The following is a 21,202-nucleotide window of genomic DNA, read 5'->3' on the forward strand; positions in this document are numbered from 1 at the left end:
CCATTTCAAGAGATGTTGAAGGAATTTTTTCAAAGAACATCAAATTCCATAAATTTAGCAGTCTGAGATTCAACAATTCGCGTACCACGAGTGGGACAGTAAAAGCGATAGCCTTTTGAGCGCATTGGATAACCAATGAAATAACAACGATTTGTTCTCGGATCTAACTTTTTCAAATTAGGATCATAAATCTTTACTTCAAATTTGGACAACCCCATACTCGAAGATGATTTAGACTAGGCTTCCGCCTACCCACAACTCAAAAGGGGTCTTGGGAACGCATTTACCGGGAACACGATTTAAAATATAAGTTGCGGTCATAAGTGCTTCACCCCATAAAAACTCTGGAAGATTTGTTCTACTCATCATACTTCTAACCATATCCATGAGAGTGCGATTTCTCCTTTCAAAGAACGCCATTTTGCTCGTGTGAACCGGGCATAGTGTATTGAGCAACTATACCATTTTCTTGTAAGTACTCGCAAAAAGCCCCATGTGTTGTCCAGATTCGTATAACGACCATAATATTCTCCTCCACGATCGGTAATGAACAACTTTGATGACTCTTCCTAATTGTTTCTCAACCTCATTTCGAAAAATTTTGAGTTTATCAAGGGCGTCGATTTTTCTTTAATTAAATAGGTGAATCCATAACGAGAAAAATCATCGATAAAAGTGATAAAATACTTGTTTCTGCACAACGTGGTGGAATAAGGACCACTGATGTCTGTGTGGATAATTTCCAATAAAGATTGATCGCGATTTGCGCCTTCTTTCTTGTTTTAGTCAATTTTCCACGAGTACAATCAACACAAGTATCCCAATCGAAGCATCAAGAGGAGGAAGTATTTCGCATTTAATTAAACGATCAACCCTTTCTCTGGAAATATGACCCAATCTTTTGTGCCATAACAATAAGGATGTTTCCTTAATATGAGGTCTTTTACCCACAGAATTCACAACATTAAAAGAGGAATCTAAAGGAGCCAATGACAACTTGTAAAGACCATCAGAATAAAAGCAATTTCCAATAATTCGAGAGTCAAGCATAATGTCAACATTATCATTTGCAAAATGAAAAGAATATCCTTGTTTAACCAAAAGCGGAAGCGAAACTAAATTCCTTTTAAAAGTAGGAACATAAAAAGTATTGTTCAGAATAATCTTATCACGAGACTGTAATTCAAGAATAAATGTTCCAACATAGATAACGTCAACTCCAACATCATTGCCCACTTTAATCTTGGACTCCCTCTCACTTGGCTTCCTGAGATCCCTTAGCCCCTGTAAGGAAGCAGAAACATGAACAGTAGCACCACTGTCTAACCACCAAGAATCAATAGGAACATCAACTAGATTAGATTCAAAACAAACACGTGCCAATGGATTACCTGATTGTGCTTGCTTCTTTTCTAACCAAGTCTTAAATTTGTGACAGTCTGTTCTCCGATGCCCCAATTTTTCACAAAAGTAACACTTCACATTAGAGTATTTGGACTTTCCGTTGTTATTTTTCTGTTTATTCTTATGCTCCTTACCATTACCATTCTGTTTAGTAGCACCATCGTTTTTATTCTTGAATTTTCCTTTTCCTTTGTTGGGCTTGAGGTGAGAAACATAGTTAGCAGATTCATTCTTCTCCCTTTTAAGCTTGCTTTCTTCAGCCACACACTGAGAAATTAGGTCGCTGATAGTCCATGTTTGATTGTAAGTGTTGTAGGCTGTCTTGATAAGGCTGAAAGAGGCAGGAAGAGCATGAAGAGCTCGATGAATAATAAAAGAGTCAGGAAGAGGAATATTATGATCTTTCAACTTGGACTGAACATTCACCAATTTCAGAATAAAATCACGCACTCCTTTTAATTCATCATACTTAATGGTTGTCATTTCATCCATAAGATGTCCAGCTTCAGCGTTTTCACCAGTGTCGTATAATTTTTCTACCGCATTGAAAAACTCTTTGGCATTTGTAGTGTCTGGCAAACCACTCAATAGATGTTCAGGAATGGATCTTTTCATAGTAAGAAGACTGGGACGACTTGACTTTTCCCATTGTGCATGATGAGTTCTCTCGGCAGATGTACTGGAGTCAGTAAGTTCAGCAGGTTTTTCTTCTCGTAGGCACAAGTCCATATCCATTATGCCTAAAGTAAATTCCACATCTCGTTTCCATGTCTTGTAGTTGGAAGCATTCAAAATATGGATGGAAGCATTATTGTTGTTCACAGAAAAGGAGACTGAAAAATTCAAAAAATTAAAACTTGAATAAGCAATATGAGCAATGTATTAGAAAATATTGTAGAATCAACTGGTCATTATAAACTCCCCTTTGGGGTGAGAATATAACACACACATGATCTACCTTCATGAAGTTAACAACAAAGAAAAAATACATATCATTTAAGAATTTTATTACCTTTGGGCAAATAAATTTCTTAAAAATATGTATTAATTCAAGCAAAAAATAATAATAAATTTATATATTTAAATTATTACCTTTGGGCAAATAATTAAAATATATACATTTAATATTAACTCACTTCATGGAATGTGAACTAATATATGTAAATACTACCTTTGGGCAAATAATTACACATATAGTCAACCAAAAATATAATATTTTCTTCAACATGTGAAATTTGGTGATAAAACAATCATTGAAAATTAATAATTTTCAACCAAATTTCCAAAAGAGATATATAATTGCTTTTATTATATTGATAATAAAAAAATAAAGTGTCCACCATAACACATTATTTTTATATCAAATAACCAAGTTTTATAACTTTAGAACAACAATTAATGGAAAAATGTGAAATAAAGAATATTGGTGGAGATTACATAGTCAAGATAAATTAAACAAGAGAGTGACTATGTTTTATGGAACGAGAAGAAACTCAAAAAATTTTCTATGATTGACAAATTTCGAAAAATCATCAAAAATTATTTTTAATAATTTTTTAACTGCATAATTATCATTAAAATAATAATAATTATTAAACGGAGTCAAAAAATTAATTAAAAATCATAGAAAAATCAGAAATTTAATTTTAAGCACGATGGAAAAAAAAAACGTCGAAAACGGACCTCGGACGAGGCCCCACGCGCCCCACGCGCCACCTGCCGCGAGTGGGCGTTGCTGGCTGGCGTCCATCTCCTTCCTCCAGCCGGGTCTGAAAGCGGGTCACGCGACCCGGTTCCTCCGATTCGGGTCTGGGGTGTTTTCCGGCCAAAAAATCGACGAAAACACGCGATTCTTGATGGGTTTTGTTCGGGAATCGATTTCTAATCAATCTAAATGTCTAATTTCGGCTATGAATTGCTAAAAAACAATAGATCTAAAGAAAAGCTATCCAAAAATAAAGAACATAAAAAAAAATTGATTTGGAATATCAATCTTAATCAAAATACAAAATTAATCATTTAAGAACATTCATAAACAATTAATAATGAGATATCTATAATCAATTTTAGATTAAAAACAACAAAATCAAAATACACAAAATATAATTTCATATTATAATCATATAAACCCTAAAACTTTAAATTTAAAATTCTCTTAATATACACAATGATTTCATGCATATAATATATCAATAGAACGAGAATTTAATAATAAACAAAACCCCTAAAGTTTTAAGATTTAAAAACAAAAAATTACACATAAAATAATAACGAAATTGATATGAAATTATGGATAATTAACATATACAAATTAATTATACTAATTATAGGTTCTAAATCATATACAATAGGCAATCTGATACCACATGTTAGAAAATTAATAATATACCCAAGATCTATTTGTATATAACATAGAACACAATAGTAGTATATGATAATTGAGTATGTGTACCTGATTGATCCATAGCAATTATCTCTGATTGATCCACAGCAGTTACTCCAATTTGATAGTGCAATACTATCAACTAAGTCTTCCTCCCTAGATCTCTAAATCGAAGCGGCTTATTTTCTCTCGATTATCAAAAGGTATACAATTGTGATGAGACAATATGTAGTTATAGAGTTAGGGAGGGGACTTAGCTACAAAACCCTAGTTGGCCGGGCTCGCTCATCAAAGGCTTCAGTCAACTAGAAAAGCCCACACTTCTGCTTCACCTAGACTTTACTCACAGATGCTAAGCCCATTAACAATTGATCACCAACAACATGGGCTAACACAGCAAAGAACTATCCAATCAACCCAAGTTTTAATAAAACCAATAAAATTTAATGTAAGCCCAAATAAAAAGTCTAACAGAATATACTTTATACTGTTTTTCTTCATAGTTTTTTTTTTAAAAAAAAATCATAAAATAACTTTAAATTAGATAAGTAATTAGCATTTGATTATAGCTTTGACTTTAAAAATAACTTCAAAACATCTTATTAATCATGCAAATTACGTAAATTATGTCAAGTTTAAAATAAAATAGAGAAAAATCCTTACTTTTAAGTCACATTTACGTAGGTTTTCGAATATAATAAGCAATAATATCACATTAGAATATTATTCTAAACAAGATGCTAAGAACCCATATCAACCTGTATGATTGGGCTTCCTCAAATTAACACATTACCTCAAAGAGAGCTAAAATTTGCCTTTAATTATCTTCATTAATACTTTACTCAAGCATTGTTTTAAAACATAGAGTACTACCACTAAAGAATATCACAACATAAATTCACATGTATAAAAACATATAATCTATTGGGACCTCATATCATATATATTATATGTAATAACATTTAATAATCATAATATCAATAACTCAAGAAGCAAATATTCTCAGAGGGTGCATTAATTAATGTTATCAAACATTCAAATTGTGATATAGAGATTTCCTTTCTCACAGCATATATATTAATTATGTATTTGCAACAACTCTTATATATAGGTCATATTAAACAAATAGACCAACTATCATTAAAAGTACATATACTAATAATATATAATTAGAAAGTCATCAATCTAAATCATATTATAAACCCATTATTGAAAACTAGATTTAAATGTTGAGATCCCATATAAAATTACCAAAATACTTCTCCTTTTCATTTTGAAAAACACTACCAGTTACTTGTTACCATAACTAAAAACACAATATAAAAATAAAAATTGCGAACCACATTGTAGTAACCAGTGTATTCAATATTAGTTGGTAAATAGTTACTTGTATGCATCAAAATATTTCTCTAATTAATGCTCCTCCCTCTTTTTCTCGTCATGCTCCTTCTTCTTTTCGAAAACATTTTTGGTTATACGAGTTACTATAACTAAAAACATGACACAATAATTAATATATATGGATTAGTACATCCTAGCAACCAATTTCTAATTTTAATAGTTACTAGTTAACCATTACTGGTACGCTAAAAAAAATCAACTATAGGTGTTATAACCAATTACCCATTTTTCCAAATTACTAGTTACTAGGTAATTGATTAATCATGTCCAAAATGAAACTAAAAAAATAAGAAAAAAAAGGTTGCTAATATGTTCAAATTGATTGTAATTTTCAATATTATTATTATTATTATTATTAGTAAAAGGAACATGCTTACAAACAATATTAAGTTAAATTTTGAAATCTTAAATTGATTCTTTTACATAAAATATGATATATAAATATATACAAAAATTCTACAATGCACCCCCTTAAAATGGATATATTGATGCATCCCTATCTGTTTTAGCATCCGAAATAATTTTTTAGTCAAATTTTTTCTCATGGTCATGTACGTTATAGTTATTTAAGACATCCTGCAAAATTTTAAGAAATTTGGAAAAGTTTAATACGCCGAAAATTATGTTCAAACAGTGTGTTGCACGCGTGATTATTTTATTTTATACGCGTGTAAAATAGACTATTTGAACATTGATTTTTATATTGTAAATTATTCCGAATTTTTCAAAATTTTGTAGGATATCTTAAATAGTTATAACGTACATGAATATGAAAAAAAAAAATAGACTAAAAAATTTTTCTGGATGCAGAAACAAGTTAAGGGTACATCAATACATCCCTTTTAAGGAGGTGCATTGTAAATAACCCAAATATATATATATATATATATATTCTATATAAAGTGTGCCTATATAACTGAATTCTTGATTTATGAGAAATTCATGGGTGTGACTTTTTATTTATATTTAATAAAATAATAAAATATTATTTATATATAATAAAATAATAAAATAAAAATAAAACAAATCCCATTTAAACTGATATTTGATATTTGAACTGATATTATTTATATATATACAATATTATATATTGTTCTCATGTGATATTATTTAAACTATAAATTTATTAGCCTATTTTGAATTTAATTAAAACCAACAATATATGTATATACCTAATCTTGTACGTTCTCATTTTTTCTAATTTTTTTTTATTAAAGTTAATTATTTTAAATAAATAAAAATTCATAATAAAAATCTAATTTCTAAATTTTCTCAATTACTATACTATTTTGAATTTAATTAACAACAATAAAATATATGTACATATATTTTTCATTTTTTTAATATAAATTTTCTATATACATATATATTTATACAAAAAAAAAATAGAGATAAAAAATAGTAGTGAAGAGATCCAAAAAATTTCACATAAGCTTCAAACACACTCTAAAAAAAGTATCATTTATAATTCTATGTGTAACTAATTTATTTGTTTATTTGGATGATTTTAGTCTATGTATCTCAAATTATACTTTTGAATTTTTATAATTCGGTTATAGTAAGTAAGAATATTTGAGTTGATGTAATCATAACAGTATATATATATAACTTTAGTTGAGCATGAATTGTCCATTTGATTTTGTTTTAAGTTTAGATTTTACAATTGTATTTGAATACTTAGCTATATATATGTGGATCTTGAGTTTATCGGGTTAATTTGTTGAAAATATATATTTACTGATTTGCTCAAAACAAATATACATAAACACATATATTTTGTTGAATCCAAATATACATAAACACATATATTTTGTTAAATCTATCATGGAGTGCTATGAGATTGATGAGAAGCTTCAAGAGAAGAATGATATTAAGATAAATTTGGAGAGCATTGTTTTGTTATAATATTATTTGGAAGCTATCATATTTCTTGTTTTTTATATTCTTTCTTTCATATGTCCAGTTATATGCCTGCTACCCTTATTCTTTATAATTTTATTATTACTGGCTCGAGTTAAGTGTCCATAGTAAGTGTGTAGCATTATTATTTTTTAAATATATTTCAAGCTAATCTCCATTCTCCTATTCTCTTCACGCAAATTTTAAATTTGATTTTTCACTATTGATTTTCAAATAACCCCACACACTAATTAAAATTAGTTTTTAAATCATTTTAAATTATATGATTATTTATTGAATCTTTCTCAATTAAATTATAGAACACCTAACATAAAACTAAATATACGTGCCTTGCACGTAACTTTCTTCTAGTATATATATATATATATATATATATATTAATTTTTCCTTTTTACGGACTTTGATTTATATTCTTATGATATTTTTATAGAAAACAACATAATGTATATGTAGGGTAAATACCATTTTGGACCCTGTGTTTTGCAAAAGTTACAGATTGGACCCTGTGTTTTGTTAAATGACAAAATGGACCCTGTATTTTCTAAAATAGTAAAAATAGGACCCTGAGCTTAATTTTTGACAACTTTTTTTTTAATACAACCAACTTGAAAACAATGCTTAATACGAACAGATACAAAAAATGTAAACAGTTTTGTCATAGCACTTTTAGATCGGATTATAATTAGACTTTATTTTGACAAAAAATCAATTCAGGGTCTTATTTGTACTATTTTAGAAAATACAGGGTCCATTTTGTCGTTTAACAAAACACAGGGTCCAATTGATAACTTTTGTAAAACAGAGGGTCCAAAATGGTATTTACCCTGTATATGTAGCATCAAACAACACAAAACACCTATCTCTATTTTTGTTTAAAAAAAACTTCAAATCAATCAAAATGTTGAAAATACGTTAAATCAGTATTTTTGTAAATTTTTTGTCTTTTTGGATAATCATGAAAAAAAATTTACCCAAAATTGCACTTTTTTTTACAATGTTATTTTTACTTTCCCATAATAGTAACATGAAAAAAAATTTATTTAAAAAACAACAGAAAAAAACAATTCATAGTTTTGTAAGAAAAAATTTAAAATCCGTATTTTTGTAAACTTTTTGTCATTTATAAGTATTTATGAAAATATCACCACCAAATTTCCTCTAAATATTTTGGGCTTCTTTCCACAATAAAAGCCCATTAATTTTTCTTTTTTAATATTTTATTATTTTAATTTTGTTGATTAGAGACCTAAAAGGAAGTGATCCAACGAAGCTTTCTTTCATGTCGGAGCTCTCTAAAACCCATCAACTTCAACACCCTTATTCTCCCAAACTCACATCCATGGACACCCAGATTTCTCTGAAAACATCTTATGGTTTCGAATATTCAACTAAATTCCTTGCATAATTTTGTTTTATGATTCCTTTTCTAGGTTTAGTTGGAATAACTTAAAAGATGACCCAACCCTCGGTCATACTTGCTACTGCTAGCTATGATCACACTATTCGGTTCTGGGAGGCCAAAAGTGGTCGCTGTTATCGAACCATACAATACCCTGATTCGGTTAGTGTTGTTTCACTTAATACTTTTTTGTGTTTTTAATTGCTGCAAAATTATTTAGGCATTGGAATTTAATTTTTAATACGCAAATATGGCTATTTTGAATGTTTTGTGGACTTTGATATGTGATTCTTTGTTCAATTACTTTGTTTTTTTTTCCTCTATTAAATGTTAATGTTTTTTATTTGATGAGTACCCATTATGTCATTTTCCCTGGTTTTATACTCTAGAACTTTTTGCTTGTGATGTTTGGTTTTAATGCCACCAGGGTTATAAAAGGCTGTCATATATGCTTATGCCTATCTATATTTGATCCCCTTTAAGGGAAAGGATGTACTAAATTGACTTCTTTTCACTTATTTTATTGGCAAATGACAACATGTTATGCTGTTCAGAAGATTTAACATGTATTAATGGGTTTAAATTTAATTTCTGTATCTCTGCTATTTGTGGGATCTGATTTTTTGTTTGTCATTAGCAAGTTAATAGGCTTGAGATAAGTCCAGATAAAAGACACCTAGCTGCAGCGGGTAATTCTCATATTCGATTATTCGATGTTAATTCGAACAGCCCTCAGCCGGTGAGTTCATCACGGGTTCCCTTGCTGCTTTTTTCCTTTTTTCTTAGAAGGGGGAAAAGGGATATACTATTTTAGTATCATCTGATAACCCTTATTTTATTGTGGTAACAGGAAATGAGCTATGATTTACATACTGGTAATGTGATGGCAGTGGGATTCCAGTGTGATGGTAAATGGATGTATTCAGGTTCCGAGGATGGCACAGTAAAGATTTGGGACATAAGGTAGATTGCAAATGTGATTATCTAATGTTTCTGCCTTTCATTTGGTTCTATTTATATTTAATATTTGAAAAAGAGCTCCAGGGTGTCAAAGGGAATATGAAAGCCGTGCTGCCGTTAACACTGTTGTTCTGCACCCTAATCAGGTATTGACGACGTCTTACGCTTTTAATGCTTTGCATTTGTTAATGCTGCTTCTTACATGACTCACTTATTTGTTGCCATGCTATGTTTATGTTTTTCCAAGCTCTTTTAAGTGAAATGCTGTTTTCCAGCCGTTTCTTTTTCACATATGGAATAACTCTTCTTATGCACCACTTAAAAAAATGAATTTTTAACATTTTGGAGATAATATATGAATCTCCCCAAGAATAGTGAAACCCATAATCAATAAAGGATAGTTTTAAAAGATTGTCTTTTAACCCATATTAAACAAACTAAAACGAAAAAGACTCTGTTTTTCTTAAAGAGATAGGAACCAAATGCATAAGAAGGATAGGTTGACGTCACTCAAAAAAAGTGGAAGGATTGTGAGTGATGGAAAACTTTCTCAATATGTTCAAAAACAAAAAGCTAATTGATCTGTTGTTGTGATTGGCCAATTAGGATTTTTCCGATGAAGCTTCTTTATTCTCATTAGATAATTGATAGCTATAATGTGTTAATAACTGGCTTGAATGTTATTTTGCAGACAGAGCTCATATCTGGGGATCAAAATGGAAACATTCGTGTCTGGGATTTGACAGCAAATTCATGCAGCTGTGAATTAGTAAGTTTATATTGGACTTATTTATTCTTCATTTTGTGGCGTGTAAGATTTTCATTAGGAATCTAAATTGTTCCATCACACAAATTCTAACCTTAGTTACTTATATAAAACATTTACCCATTTGTTTGGGAACGGCTTTATGTAAAAATTTAGAGTTTTTAAATGGCATATGATACATGGAATAGCATCACTTAGCATTCCAGAGAAACTCGCAATGAAATTTGAGGAAAACAATATAATACCACCAACCGCATATGATTCAATCATCGAAACCCTTAAAACAGTGTTTTATTTTAACAATGATTCTATAATCCACTCCTAATACCATATTTTACATCAGTGTCATAATCTCTTGTCTATTACTATTATCTTCCTCAAGTCAAGATATTACTTGATGATTGATGCTTTTAAAATTCTCCTAGCTGTTTCCTCTCGTGTAGGCATTCTCTAGCAAACATAGTTTCCATGTGTCATAATTTTCTTTTGACCCATCTCAAGAACATTTTTTTTTCTATCCATGGTAACATAGGTGCCAGAGGTGGATACAGCAGTGAGGTCCCTAACTGTCATGTGGGATGGGAGCCTGGTAGTTGCAGCAAATAATCATGGGACTTGTTATGTTTGGCGCTTGTTGCGAGGGACTCAGGTTGGTATCTTCATAGACACACTTCATTTGACGTCTGGTGTGTCATGTTTGACTTGTGTCATAACTTCCATTTCCCTTGCAGACAATGACAAATTTTGAGCCACTTCATAAGCTACAAGCACACAAGGGTTACATTCTTAAGTGCCTTCTTTCGCCTGAATTCTGCGAGCCACACAGGTTTGTTCGGGAAACCCGTTTTCATACCTATTCATTCTCTTCTTTATTTTGTCATGGTTTTATTTAGTTATTTGTGCTGGTTTTGTGTACTTTAGATACCTGGCCACTGCATCTTCAGATCACACTGTCAAGATTTGGAATGTTGATGGTTTTACATTGGAGAAGACTCTAGTTGGTAATTCTTGCAAATTTAGAATCTTCAATAAATCAATTTCATATTCTCTCATTGACCTGATGTGTTACTTTTTCTTTCCTAATATTGTAGGACATCAACGGTGGGTGTGGGATTGTGTGTTCTCAGTTGACGGTGCTTATCTTATAACAGGTATTGAATTCGTTGTTTATCTCGAGGTTGTTACTCTAATTACCCTTGTTTTGCTACTAAAAACTTCAAACCAAACCAACTGGTTCATTATCTCTTGTACATTTTCTAGGTTCAATAAGTAATATGATGAACAATGTCATTTTCTTTAATGTTGTTGTCTCAAAAGTCTTCCATTGTTGCAGCTTCCTCTGATACAACAGCAAGGCTTTGGTCCATGTCAACTGGTGAATATATAAGAGTGTATCAAGGGCACCACAAAGCCACTGTTTGTTGTGCTCTACATGATGGTGCTGAACCTTCCTCATCATGAAACCATCTAAATTATTCACTTGTTTGTTCATAGTGGTTTCAAATAAGCATCTATCAAAATTCACTAAATTACCTTAATTAGTTTATTGTGCCTATTTTTTTTTTTGTTTGTTTGTAAATTGTTTCCAAAAATGCCATGTTGGGTTTTTAAGTTTTATAACCAAAAATTCTATTTTTCCTAATTGACAAGGTTGATGTATGATGAATTTTAGAATGGCTTATAAATTTCAAAACCTGAGCCAATGTTGTATCCCAAATTCAAGATGACCATTAATTAGTTTATTTTATTCTCTCACCTGTGCTAAAGAAATAATCTACTTTCATATTTAAAAATAAAAATCACAAAGATTATGTCTTTATACATTCATGTAAAGTTAAAACTCAGCATACTTGAAAATACTCAGGAAGACATGTTCTCGAATTCCTTTATAAATTAAAGGTAAGAAAGAATTTTTCTGCTTTTCAGTCAAGAACTTTTTCAAAGTGAATAGATTTTTATAAAATACTCAAAAGTGAATACTTGGAATAATGAACAATAAGCTACAACACATTTCATTCATCAAGGAGGAAAGAGAAAGTAGTTATTCCAATCAAACGATATGAGTCATTGAAATAATACCATACATTAAGAATAGTAAAATTATGCAAACTAAAGAACTTTTGAACAAGATGAAAAAAGCAATTGACCTATTATCTCATGTACTCACCAGCTTGGGCAATCTAATTAATGCTAATATCATACATTAAAAATAGTAAAAGAATAGTACTACTCTCAAGACTTTGCTTCAACATCACAAGTTCAAGGATTGTAGGAGAGGAGAGACTAACAAAATACAATAATAAAAATATTTTTCAAAATTATATATAAGTTATAAAGAAAATTAGTGAAAGATTAAAGCAATTCAACATACAAAATAAATTTAATCTAATTTTACAAATCTTAAAAATTCCAAACTTTTATTTTATAGTAAGGTATTCAATAACAAAATCAAATATATAAACCACTAACTAAATCAATACTTAAAGCTTTATCATTAAGTGATTCAAACACATTTTTACTCCATAACTACTATATAATCATTAATCAAGGTCTAAATATGTTGTTAGATTAAAAAAATTATAAGACATATTACCAAAATTATTTGAAGTTAATTAATATCTGACCTACCTAAATTGTATCAAATAAAATAGTTTCAAAAAAAAATTAAAAATTGTATCAAATAAAATCAAAACAAAGTTAACTTAACTATTCAACTATTTAAACATAAAATGTGAGCTAGCTTAACTATGTGTGCCTTTTTATTGTCATTAAGGGTATGCGTGAATATTTTGTAATTATTAGAAAGTGGGGAGTGCTATCATCAACTTCTTTTTACAATTTCTTGATCAACTTCTGTGTCCAAAAATACATGTGAGAATATTTTTTTCAATTTTCGAAAATAAGTTTCAAGTTTTTTAATGTAAGCATGAAAAATTAAATGACCTCATCTCCCTTAGCTGTAGAATGGCTGACCTTATAGTCATTCCAAGGAAAGATCTTGAGTTGCATGCTGTGGTGTCTTGGCACAATTGAAACATTAAGGATAACTTGAAACATGGCAAGGCAATTTCTAATGCATTGTAGCAATAAAGGTTCGAAAGCAAAGGAAAACAAGCCTACACAGAGGTGGAAAGTCCACCACTAAACACCATTAAAACAAATGTAGATACTGCTACAAATTTCACATGTGGTCAGTTTTGTTGGGCCTATTCTTCTGCCTTGTCGGACCACCACCTCAATCTGATTCCAACATTAGTATAATATTGTTTGTTTTGGGTCTAAGCTCTTACATTTTTATTTTTAGGCACTTTTCCAATAGAGCTCGTACAAATGGAATAGTATCAATCCTTACATACTCATGATCTTTTTCATTTTTAATCAATGTAAGACTTTGATTACACACCCAACAAGTTTAGTACTAGTGCGATTGCTAGAGATGCTTCGGGGAAGGTTAATGCAGCACAAACTGACATTTTTTGATCAGCCTCTCTCCCACCATTGCAGCACATTGACAAAATCTATACATGGAGGGAATTATGAAATAGATTAGAAACTTGTGTTGCAACCAATTCTCATTTGATTAATTTCTGTTTTACTCCTAGTCCTAAGGCTACTAATGTAGCTGCTCATTGTCTATCAAAAAGTGGCTCTTAATGAAAAAGCCTCTGCTATTTGGGATAGGACATTGCCCTTTGTTGCAAGTGAGGCCTATTTGGCTGATTTGTCTATTCCACTGAAATTGCCTAATTGGTGTTTGTTGAATGAAAATAACTTCAATTTCCTACATAAATACTTTAATAACAGAAAGGTAAATAGTGTTATTATCTTAAGTAGGATTATTGAGTCTAAACAGGTAGTATCAAATTATGGTTTTACAAACATTATGCTAAAAATAAAAATAAAAATTTATAGGTGCCGTTTGGTAACATTTTTGTTTTCTAATTTTTTAATCACAAAATGAAGGTAAATTTTTTGTTTTTAAAAATTTTGGTTTTGAAAAACAAAAATGCATTCTGTAACCACTTTTGTTTTTTAATTTAAAAAACAGAAAACAAAAGTGTGTTCTACAAAAGTTCATTTTCATTTTCATTTTTTTATTTTATTTACGTTGGGTCTAGGTCCAGGGTCGGATTCGAGTCAAAGGCCGGATTTAGCGCCAGGGCCATGAGGAGATTTGGGTTCGGGTCTAATCGAAGTCCAAGATATAGATTAAGAAAAAGAAACTGTTTAAAAAAATATTGAAAGTGATTTTTATTTTTGTTTTTGAAATTTTGATTTTTAATTAAAAATTAAAAAGTAAAAACAGTTTTATAGAACATGTTTATGAAAAATATTTTCACTTTTCAATTTTAAAAACAAAAAACTGATTAAAAAAAGTGTTAATAAAGAACACGACAACTCTTGCAAACATAAAATTTTATTACTTATGCCTCTATTCTCTATCAAGTACATTTTACATTTTCTTTTAAGGAACAATGGGTATCGTAAAGCTGAGCTCCACACCAAAGTTTTTGTCAATACAACACAATCATTCATCATCACTACAAAAGTAAATGCTTTCAAAAAAAAATCAAATGAGTGAATATAAGCAACAAAAATGATGGTAATTATACAAAATTGATTATATATATCATTATTGTTAAACAGAGTAGAGTAGTAGCGAAGAAGAAGAGTACAAACAAAGGCTACCACAGAATATAGTCAAAAGGAAATATTGGATTTTTGTAAAAAAGATGGTTACTTTAGTTACTTGTATACGCAAATGGTTGCTAATGGATCTGAATCTCTTCTACTTCACAGCCACAAATTTCACAGATTCTTCTAATGGACCCCGCAAGAATCCAAACACAAACACTTTCTTCTCCTAATTAATTTCCTCTAATCTAATCACAACCAGAAACCACCAACAAAAATGGAGTTTCTAAGCCACCCCAGTCTCAGTCTCGACCTCAGAACCATAACAACACCCCGCTTTTCGCTTATACCATCAAAATTTGCACTGCCCACTTCGCCTTCTCTGCCTTTTGATCCATATCAAACCTCAAATCGACGTTTGAGCTCTAAATGGAGGGTGTCATTTTGCTGTTCTCGGCACATGGAGGAGGCTACTACTTCCAAGTCGGAAATGGGCAGCCGGGTATGGTTGAAATCGATGGGAAAAGGCTTTGTTGGGTTTGCAGCGGCTGCGGCGGCTTTGTTTTCGGTTTATTGCGATTCCCCGGCTCTTGCTGAGTCTCTTACTGTTGCTTTTCCTGTTTCTCGAGCTCCTGAGGTGATTGACATTTTGGGATCATTTTTTATGTTTGGGCTGTGAATTTGGATGAATCACTGATTGAATGAAGTGTTTTTGTCTTGTTTGCTTAGGTGAATAGAGTTCAACGAACTCTTGTGGAGGCTTGGGGTTTGATTAGAGAGACATTTGTTGACCCAACATTTAATCATCAAGGTAATGGGTTGTTAGTTTCACCAAGTTATAATTTATAATTTGCAAGTGTTTTTTTGAATTGAAGAGAGTGGTTTTACAGATTGGGATCTGAAGTTGCAGCAGACAATGGTGGAGATGTTTCCCCTTAACTCAGCTGATGCAGCATATACCAAAATCAGTGCAATGCTCTCTACACTTGGAGACCCTTTTACTAGGATTATCAGTCCCAAGGTTTTACTATTCATTTATTTCCTCTGGTGTTAAAATTTGTATTTGGTTATGATTCACAGACATAATTGAATTTATTGGCCACAATACATGTTCATGTAGTTTCATTTTTGTTTACTTGGTGTTTGAACTTGAGTATTGAGTTGGAGTCAACAAATCTTTCTTTAATGAATTGTGAGACTCTACATCAGAAATAATCATTGGTGCCCAACTAATAATCTGTTGTACTTGCAGGATTACCAAAGTTTTAGGATTGAGAGTGATGGAAATCTTCAGGGAGTTGGACTTTTCATATCTGTTGAACCAAACACTGGCCATTTGGTAGGTATATTTAGAAAACAATACTTTCTGGCCCTTCTAATCTTTATTGCATCGATATGGATTCTGTTTGAATCATCTGTTCTTCTATATTCCTCGTAGCTTGGATGTTAAATCTTTTGGGGTGCATATTTATCTGAATCTAATACCAAATGGTAAAAGAAGGATAATTTGTCACCCTAGTTAGACAAAACACCTTGTGCTTTTATAAATTGAAGCAAAATATTTGTTGGTAATAGAGTTTTGAAGTAAGCAAAATATTTTGATTTTACAATAGCATCAACAATAGCATAATTCTTTGTGTTTTTCTTTTCTCATTCACTTCTGAATTTGAAATGCAGGTTGTTTTGTCTAGTGTAGAGGATAGCCCAGCTGCTCGTGCTGGTATCCAAGACGGAGATGAGTTGGTGGAAATTAACGGTATTTTATTTTTTATGCATCTCACCCTTCTTACTATGTAACAAAATGAAATCATATCTTTAGATTGAATGAAGTTAGAACCTTTTAACTTTATCACATTGTATCCAGCAAACTGTCTGAAGAGACATTATACTACAGATTCACTTTTTGCTTAAAACAATTTCAAATGATTTTGGTTTGACTTCAGGAGAGAGGCTTGATGGTATAGACAGTGAAGCCGCTGCAATGAAGCTTAGAGGTCGTGCTGGAACAACGGTTACATTAAAAGTTCAAAGTGTAATTTTCGACCCCTTTTTTCCGAAGTTATAGCAGAAATCTGGAATATAATTTCTTTGATTCTTAGTCTTGAGCTTAACCAATTTTCTTGAAACTGGTTTGGGATGGCATTTCGAGCATACAAGTTTGACTTATGTCTTCGTAAATACATAATTGTTTCAACTGACGATATGTTATGTTATGCAGGGAACAAATTCCAGAAATGAGTCTCCATTAAGAGAGGTATTAGAATTTAGATCATTCATAGTATATGGGCATAACCTGATGAAAGGCTAATATGCCTGAATAGGCATCTTAAATCTTACTCTCTATAATATTTGTATTTTCATAGTATTAATCAAGATTAACAATTTTTGTAATGAGATATCTCTTTTTGAAGGTCAAACTTTCTCGTGAGAAGATCATGTTTTCTCCAATTTCAAGTGCTATTATCAATCACATAACCCCAGATGGACATGTAACAAAGACTGGTTATGTCAAGCTGAGAGAATTTTCTCAGGTAAGTTACCATGCACAAGGGTTTTGAACCATGCAAGTGCTTGGTTTTCTTTTTATTATTATTAATAATAACCATAATACTTATAGGATAACAATAACCCCATTAAATACAAGTCCAAAGAAAATGTAAAATTATATATCAATATTGCTTGTAATCATAGGCATAGCCTAGTGATACGACGACACCTTTAACTGGGTGTTCCTAATCCTTTCGTGCGACTTTTGACAGACTGCTGCCCCGGACATGGAGAATGCTATTCATCAAATGGAAGATCAGGGTGTGCATTCATACATATTGGATCTGCGGAATAACCCGGTAATGTTTTCTGTTTACATTTCCACTTTCATAAATGGAAAATCCTTAAAAAGTTTTATGTTTGGCTTTAAACATTTGGTAGCTTACTCTGCTATATGATCCTGTTATTTGTGACTCAGGGGGGACTAGTAAGAGCAGGACTTGAGGTTGCCGAAATATGGTTAGACGGGGATGAGACACTGGTCAATGCAATCGATCGAGAGGGGAATATGCAACCAATTAACATGGTCAATGGACATGCTATAACCCATGATCCACTTGCTGTTCTTGTGAGTTAATATTCAAACTCTTCAGACAGTATAAACTCCTTCTCATAATATGTTTTGATTGGTGATCTGGTTTTCGTCATGTCAAACAGGTCAATGAGGGAAGTGCAAGTGCAAGTGAGATCTTGGCGGGAGCACTCCATGACAACGGCAGAGCTATTCTTGTTGGACGCAAAACCTTTGGGAAAGGAAGAATCCAGGTATTCACCAACTGTCAAAGGTCCTTGTTTGTTTTTATTTTTACTTTATCAAAACACAAAACTCATTGAGTTTAAAGATACCCTTAACATTACAGCTAATATCTCTATCTGCAGACTGTGACCGAGCTTAATGATGGATCGGCCTTGTTTGTTACGGTGGCAAAGTACTTATCCCCGGCGCTTCATGACATCGATAAAGTTGGTATTACTCCTGATGTACAGTGCACTGCAGATATGTTAACATCTTCTAAGGAATCAATATTAAAGTCGAAAAACTCTTCCTCCTCAACTCTCGAAGCCGATTCGTGTATCTTAGTTGCTGAACATGAGTTAGAAGTTCAAGAATCCAAAGGAACAGCTTCTTGAACAACAGGAATCATCAAATTTGTACCAAAGGAGTTGATTTGAAAGGTGTAGTGGAGATAATTCTAGGCAGTTGTATTTTGTAAATGTTATACGTAAATATTAAACACAAGTCTACTTACAGCAGATAACACTATATACATAAAAAATAATAATAATAAATACTAAATATCATCACTAAGTAATATCATTTAACCAGTATTTGATTTTTTTAGGAATATATATTGTATATTTATTTTATTTTATATGTTTTAATTTTTATCTTTATTTGTATAATTTTTAAGATATACTTACTTTTATAGATGATGTCCTTATTATATCCCTTAGGTTAATGTAAATTATGTGCTAGACTTAAGTAGAGGGTGAGGGTATATTGGACAATTTACTTTTAAAAAGTGACTAAATTTTAATGAAATATAATATAAGAGTATTTTTGATTAATGGATACAAAAAAAAAAAAATTATTTCTCAACTTAACAGATTTTTTTACTTATAGCATTATAGCGTTATGGTGATATCTTAAGACTAATAAGTTAGGGTTGGAACCCATAAACTTTCTTTTTTCCCAACCTCCTCACCACTAAGAAAAAAAATTTAAAACTTGATTAAGTGATTTATTTAAATTTGCTGTAATATGTTTTCAGGAATTTTCATATGACTTTCAAGCTGAGAGAATTTTCTTAGATAAATTTAATCAAATCACGAAATCAATTTGGCACTGTAACTCCTTAAGTGAGTATACTGTGAAAAGTGGTTACTAGAATGCTATCAGACTCGTGGGAAAGAGTTATTTTGATTCTTCTTCAGAGCCTTTTTCTTAGTGGAAATACATTTGGAGTCTAATCGCCCCTATAAAAATTAAAGTGTATATTTGGAAGGCTTGTTTAGATTGGTTCCCTACGAAGCGTAATCTGGCTACTCATAAGATTCTTATTGATTTATGGTGTCTTGTGTGTCATTCAGAGGAGTCATCATCATTCCACGCCCTTTGGGAATGCCCGGTCTCCATGATATTACTAAGAAAATTTATTTTGTGAGTTCTCCTTCCTCATTACCCTTGGCCAATTTTTATGCAATCTGTGAACATGAAGTGATTTTAACTAGAGATGAGATGGATTTTTTATTGGTCCTTCTTTGGAGAAATTGGTTTCGTAGGAATCAATGGGTTCATAATAAGAAATTGCTTGATACTGATGGGGTCTTAGGGTGGAGTTCTAAGTTCACAAAGAATTTTCAGGCCGCAAATGCGAAGAAGTTTCAACTTATTGAGTGTCTCGCTCCACCTATTCTATGCCTGATTGTTCCTCCATGGGTGTTGCTTGGTGGTAGTCAGCTGGAACTGAATGTTGATGTGGGGCTTTTACGGATCGACATGTGGGGTACGGGGTAGTGGTGCGTGATCAACGGGGTAATTGTTTGGCTTCTGCGACTATTCCAGATTTGGGATCCCTTTCCCCACAAGTGGTAGAAGCTACCCACCAATGGTAGAAGCTATGGCAGTTTTCCATGGCTTACTTCTTTGTTCGCGCCTTGGTATCAACAATGTGGAGGTCAAATCAGATTGCAACGTGTTATTCATATCTTGAAGAAGAGAGACATGTTTTTGGCTTTCTTTTGAATGATTGTTAAACACATTTACGTTATTTGTAATCATGTTAATGTTTCTAAGTTTCTCTTTTGTAATCGTTCTGCGAACTTGTTGGAACTAATTCCCTATATAAGTTGACCTATCACAACAGAAACAAATCATCTAAGATAAAATCCTGACCAACTTAATAGAATCACAAATCAAGATCAGCAAATAGTTAGTTGCTCTTACTAACTCACCCAACTACACAACCACTATAAATAAAAGAGAAGAAGAGTAGAAATAACACAACTTCAGAAAATTCTTCCCAGGATTGAGTGAAGTGAGATCCAGAGTGTGAACCTAGTGAGAGAAGCTCTCAAGTGCAGAGAGAAGAAAAAGAAGAGGAGTTAGAGAGAGAAAAGAGAGGAATCGATTTTGATCCAGAGAAGAAAAGAGTGATAGAGGAGTGATTCTTACCTAGTTTGAAGGAGAAGGGTTACCAGTCGATGAATGTGACTTGGAACTCAATGTAATCGTTGATCGTGATAGTGGATTTGATCTGAGCTTTCTCTGAGGCATCTCACCAAGGATGTATCCCCAAATTTGGTGGTGAACCTTGTAAAATTCTATGCTTGTTTCTCAATTTCTCTCATCTCTTTTCTTTGCTTAATTTTTTAGTTTTTTGTTGCTTTCTTTGATTGAGGTCATATTCTTGAGTTGTTGATTTCAATTGATTTATGCTCTGGTTGAGATTGTATCTCTCGAATCCTGTTTAGAACAATTTACAACTTGGTAAAGTTAAAATTAAAGAAACTTAAAGAAAGTAATAAAAAGAAAAACGTGTCAAAATTCTATCCACAATTCAAAATCCAGGAAAGGTCAAAAATGACCTTGTACACTAATGTGTGTGTGAGAGAGTTGTGTAGGGATACAATTTTAATTTTTCCTACAGAACTCCTTTGCTCACAATCTTGCTAAAATTGCCTTATCTTTGGATATGGTAAAGTGTGGTGGCCAAGCTTGTGAGGAATAACATAATCGAAAGAAAGAGAGGATTGAATTGTGAAATGGATAATTTATTAACTGAAT

At 31.7% G+C, this 21,202-nt stretch overlaps 3 protein-coding genes across 4 annotated transcripts; 2 read left to right on the forward strand and 1 right to left on the reverse strand.

Annotated features, from left to right (window-relative positions):
- Window positions 1–860: 860 nt before the first annotated feature.
- Window positions 861–3,944, reverse strand: LOC133035594 (uncharacterized). Of its 2 annotated transcripts, XR_009686739.1 has the most exons (3): window positions 3,857–3,944; window positions 1,392–1,735; window positions 861–1,284 (listed from the first exon to the last, which is right to left on the reverse strand). XR_009686739.1 is itself a non-coding variant. In XM_061111604.1 (2 exons), the coding sequence occupies exons 1-2, from the start codon at window positions 2,017–2,019 to the stop codon at window positions 1,256–1,258; spliced, it is 657 nt and encodes a 218-aa protein (XP_060967587.1). In that variant the 5' UTR covers window positions 2,020–2,021; the 3' UTR covers window positions 861–1,255. The 2 variants fall into 2 exon arrangements, 1 of the variants encoding a protein (XP_060967587.1); XM_061111604.1 differs by lacking the exon at window positions 3,857–3,944 and having other exon boundaries at window positions 1,392–2,021.
- A 4,338-nt stretch (window positions 3,945–8,282) lies between these two features.
- Window positions 8,283–11,950, forward strand: LOC133035595 (target of rapamycin complex subunit LST8). Its single transcript, XM_061111606.1, has 10 exons — window positions 8,283–8,669; window positions 9,145–9,246; window positions 9,358–9,470; window positions 9,544–9,613; window positions 10,159–10,236; window positions 10,766–10,882; window positions 10,965–11,059; window positions 11,155–11,234; window positions 11,325–11,384; window positions 11,567–11,950. Exons 1-10 carry the CDS (start codon window positions 8,562–8,564, stop codon window positions 11,692–11,694), a joined length of 951 nt encoding a protein of 316 aa, XP_060967589.1. The 5' UTR covers window positions 8,283–8,561; the 3' UTR covers window positions 11,695–11,950.
- A 2,874-nt stretch (window positions 11,951–14,824) lies between these two features.
- LOC115715302 (carboxyl-terminal-processing peptidase 3, chloroplastic) lies at window positions 14,825–18,724 on the forward strand. Its single transcript, XM_061111605.1, has 12 exons — window positions 14,825–15,505; window positions 15,598–15,679; window positions 15,759–15,889; window positions 16,121–16,207; window positions 16,546–16,624; window positions 16,812–16,900; window positions 17,087–17,122; window positions 17,280–17,399; window positions 17,628–17,714; window positions 17,834–17,983; window positions 18,073–18,180; window positions 18,295–18,724. The coding sequence occupies exons 1-12, from the start codon at window positions 15,146–15,148 to the stop codon at window positions 18,544–18,546; spliced, it is 1,581 nt and encodes a 526-aa protein (XP_060967588.1). The 5' UTR covers window positions 14,825–15,145; the 3' UTR covers window positions 18,547–18,724.
- The last annotated feature ends 2,478 nt before the right edge of the window (window positions 18,725–21,202 follow it).

This window comes from Cannabis sativa, chromosome 3, assembly GCF_029168945.1.
Source record: "Cannabis sativa cultivar Pink pepper isolate KNU-18-1 chromosome 3, ASM2916894v1, whole genome shotgun sequence".
Classification (NCBI taxonomy): Eukaryota; Viridiplantae; Streptophyta; class Magnoliopsida; order Rosales; family Cannabaceae; genus Cannabis; species Cannabis sativa.

Excerpts from the sequence above, each read along its gene's own strand:
- LOC133035594 (XM_061111604.1), bottom strand. The coding sequence starts at position 2,019 with ATGAAAAGATCCATTCCTGAACATCTATTGAGTGGTTTGCCAGACACT. Across the intron at positions 1,285-1,391 it reads AAAGAAGCAAGCACAATCAG|GGGCTAAGGGATCTCAGGAA; the intron begins GTAATCCATTGG and ends GCTTCCTTACAG.
- LOC133035595 (XM_061111606.1), top strand. The coding sequence starts at position 8,562 with ATGACCCAACCCTCGGTCATACTTGCTACTGCTAGCTATGATCACACT. Across the intron at positions 10,883-10,964 it reads GCTTGTTGCGAGGGACTCAG|ACAATGACAAATTTTGAGCC; the intron begins GTTGGTATCTTC and ends TTTCCCTTGCAG. Across the intron at positions 11,385-11,566 it reads CGGTGCTTATCTTATAACAG|CTTCCTCTGATACAACAGCA; the intron begins GTATTGAATTCG and ends CCATTGTTGCAG.
- LOC115715302 (XM_061111605.1), top strand. The coding sequence starts at position 15,146 with ATGGAGTTTCTAAGCCACCCCAGTCTCAGTCTCGACCTCAGAACCATA. Across the intron at positions 16,901-17,086 it reads TTACATTAAAAGTTCAAAGT|GGAACAAATTCCAGAAATGA; the intron begins GTAATTTTCGAC and ends TATGTTATGCAG. Across the intron at positions 17,715-17,833 it reads TGGATCTGCGGAATAACCCG|GGGGGACTAGTAAGAGCAGG; the intron begins GTAATGTTTTCT and ends TTTGTGACTCAG.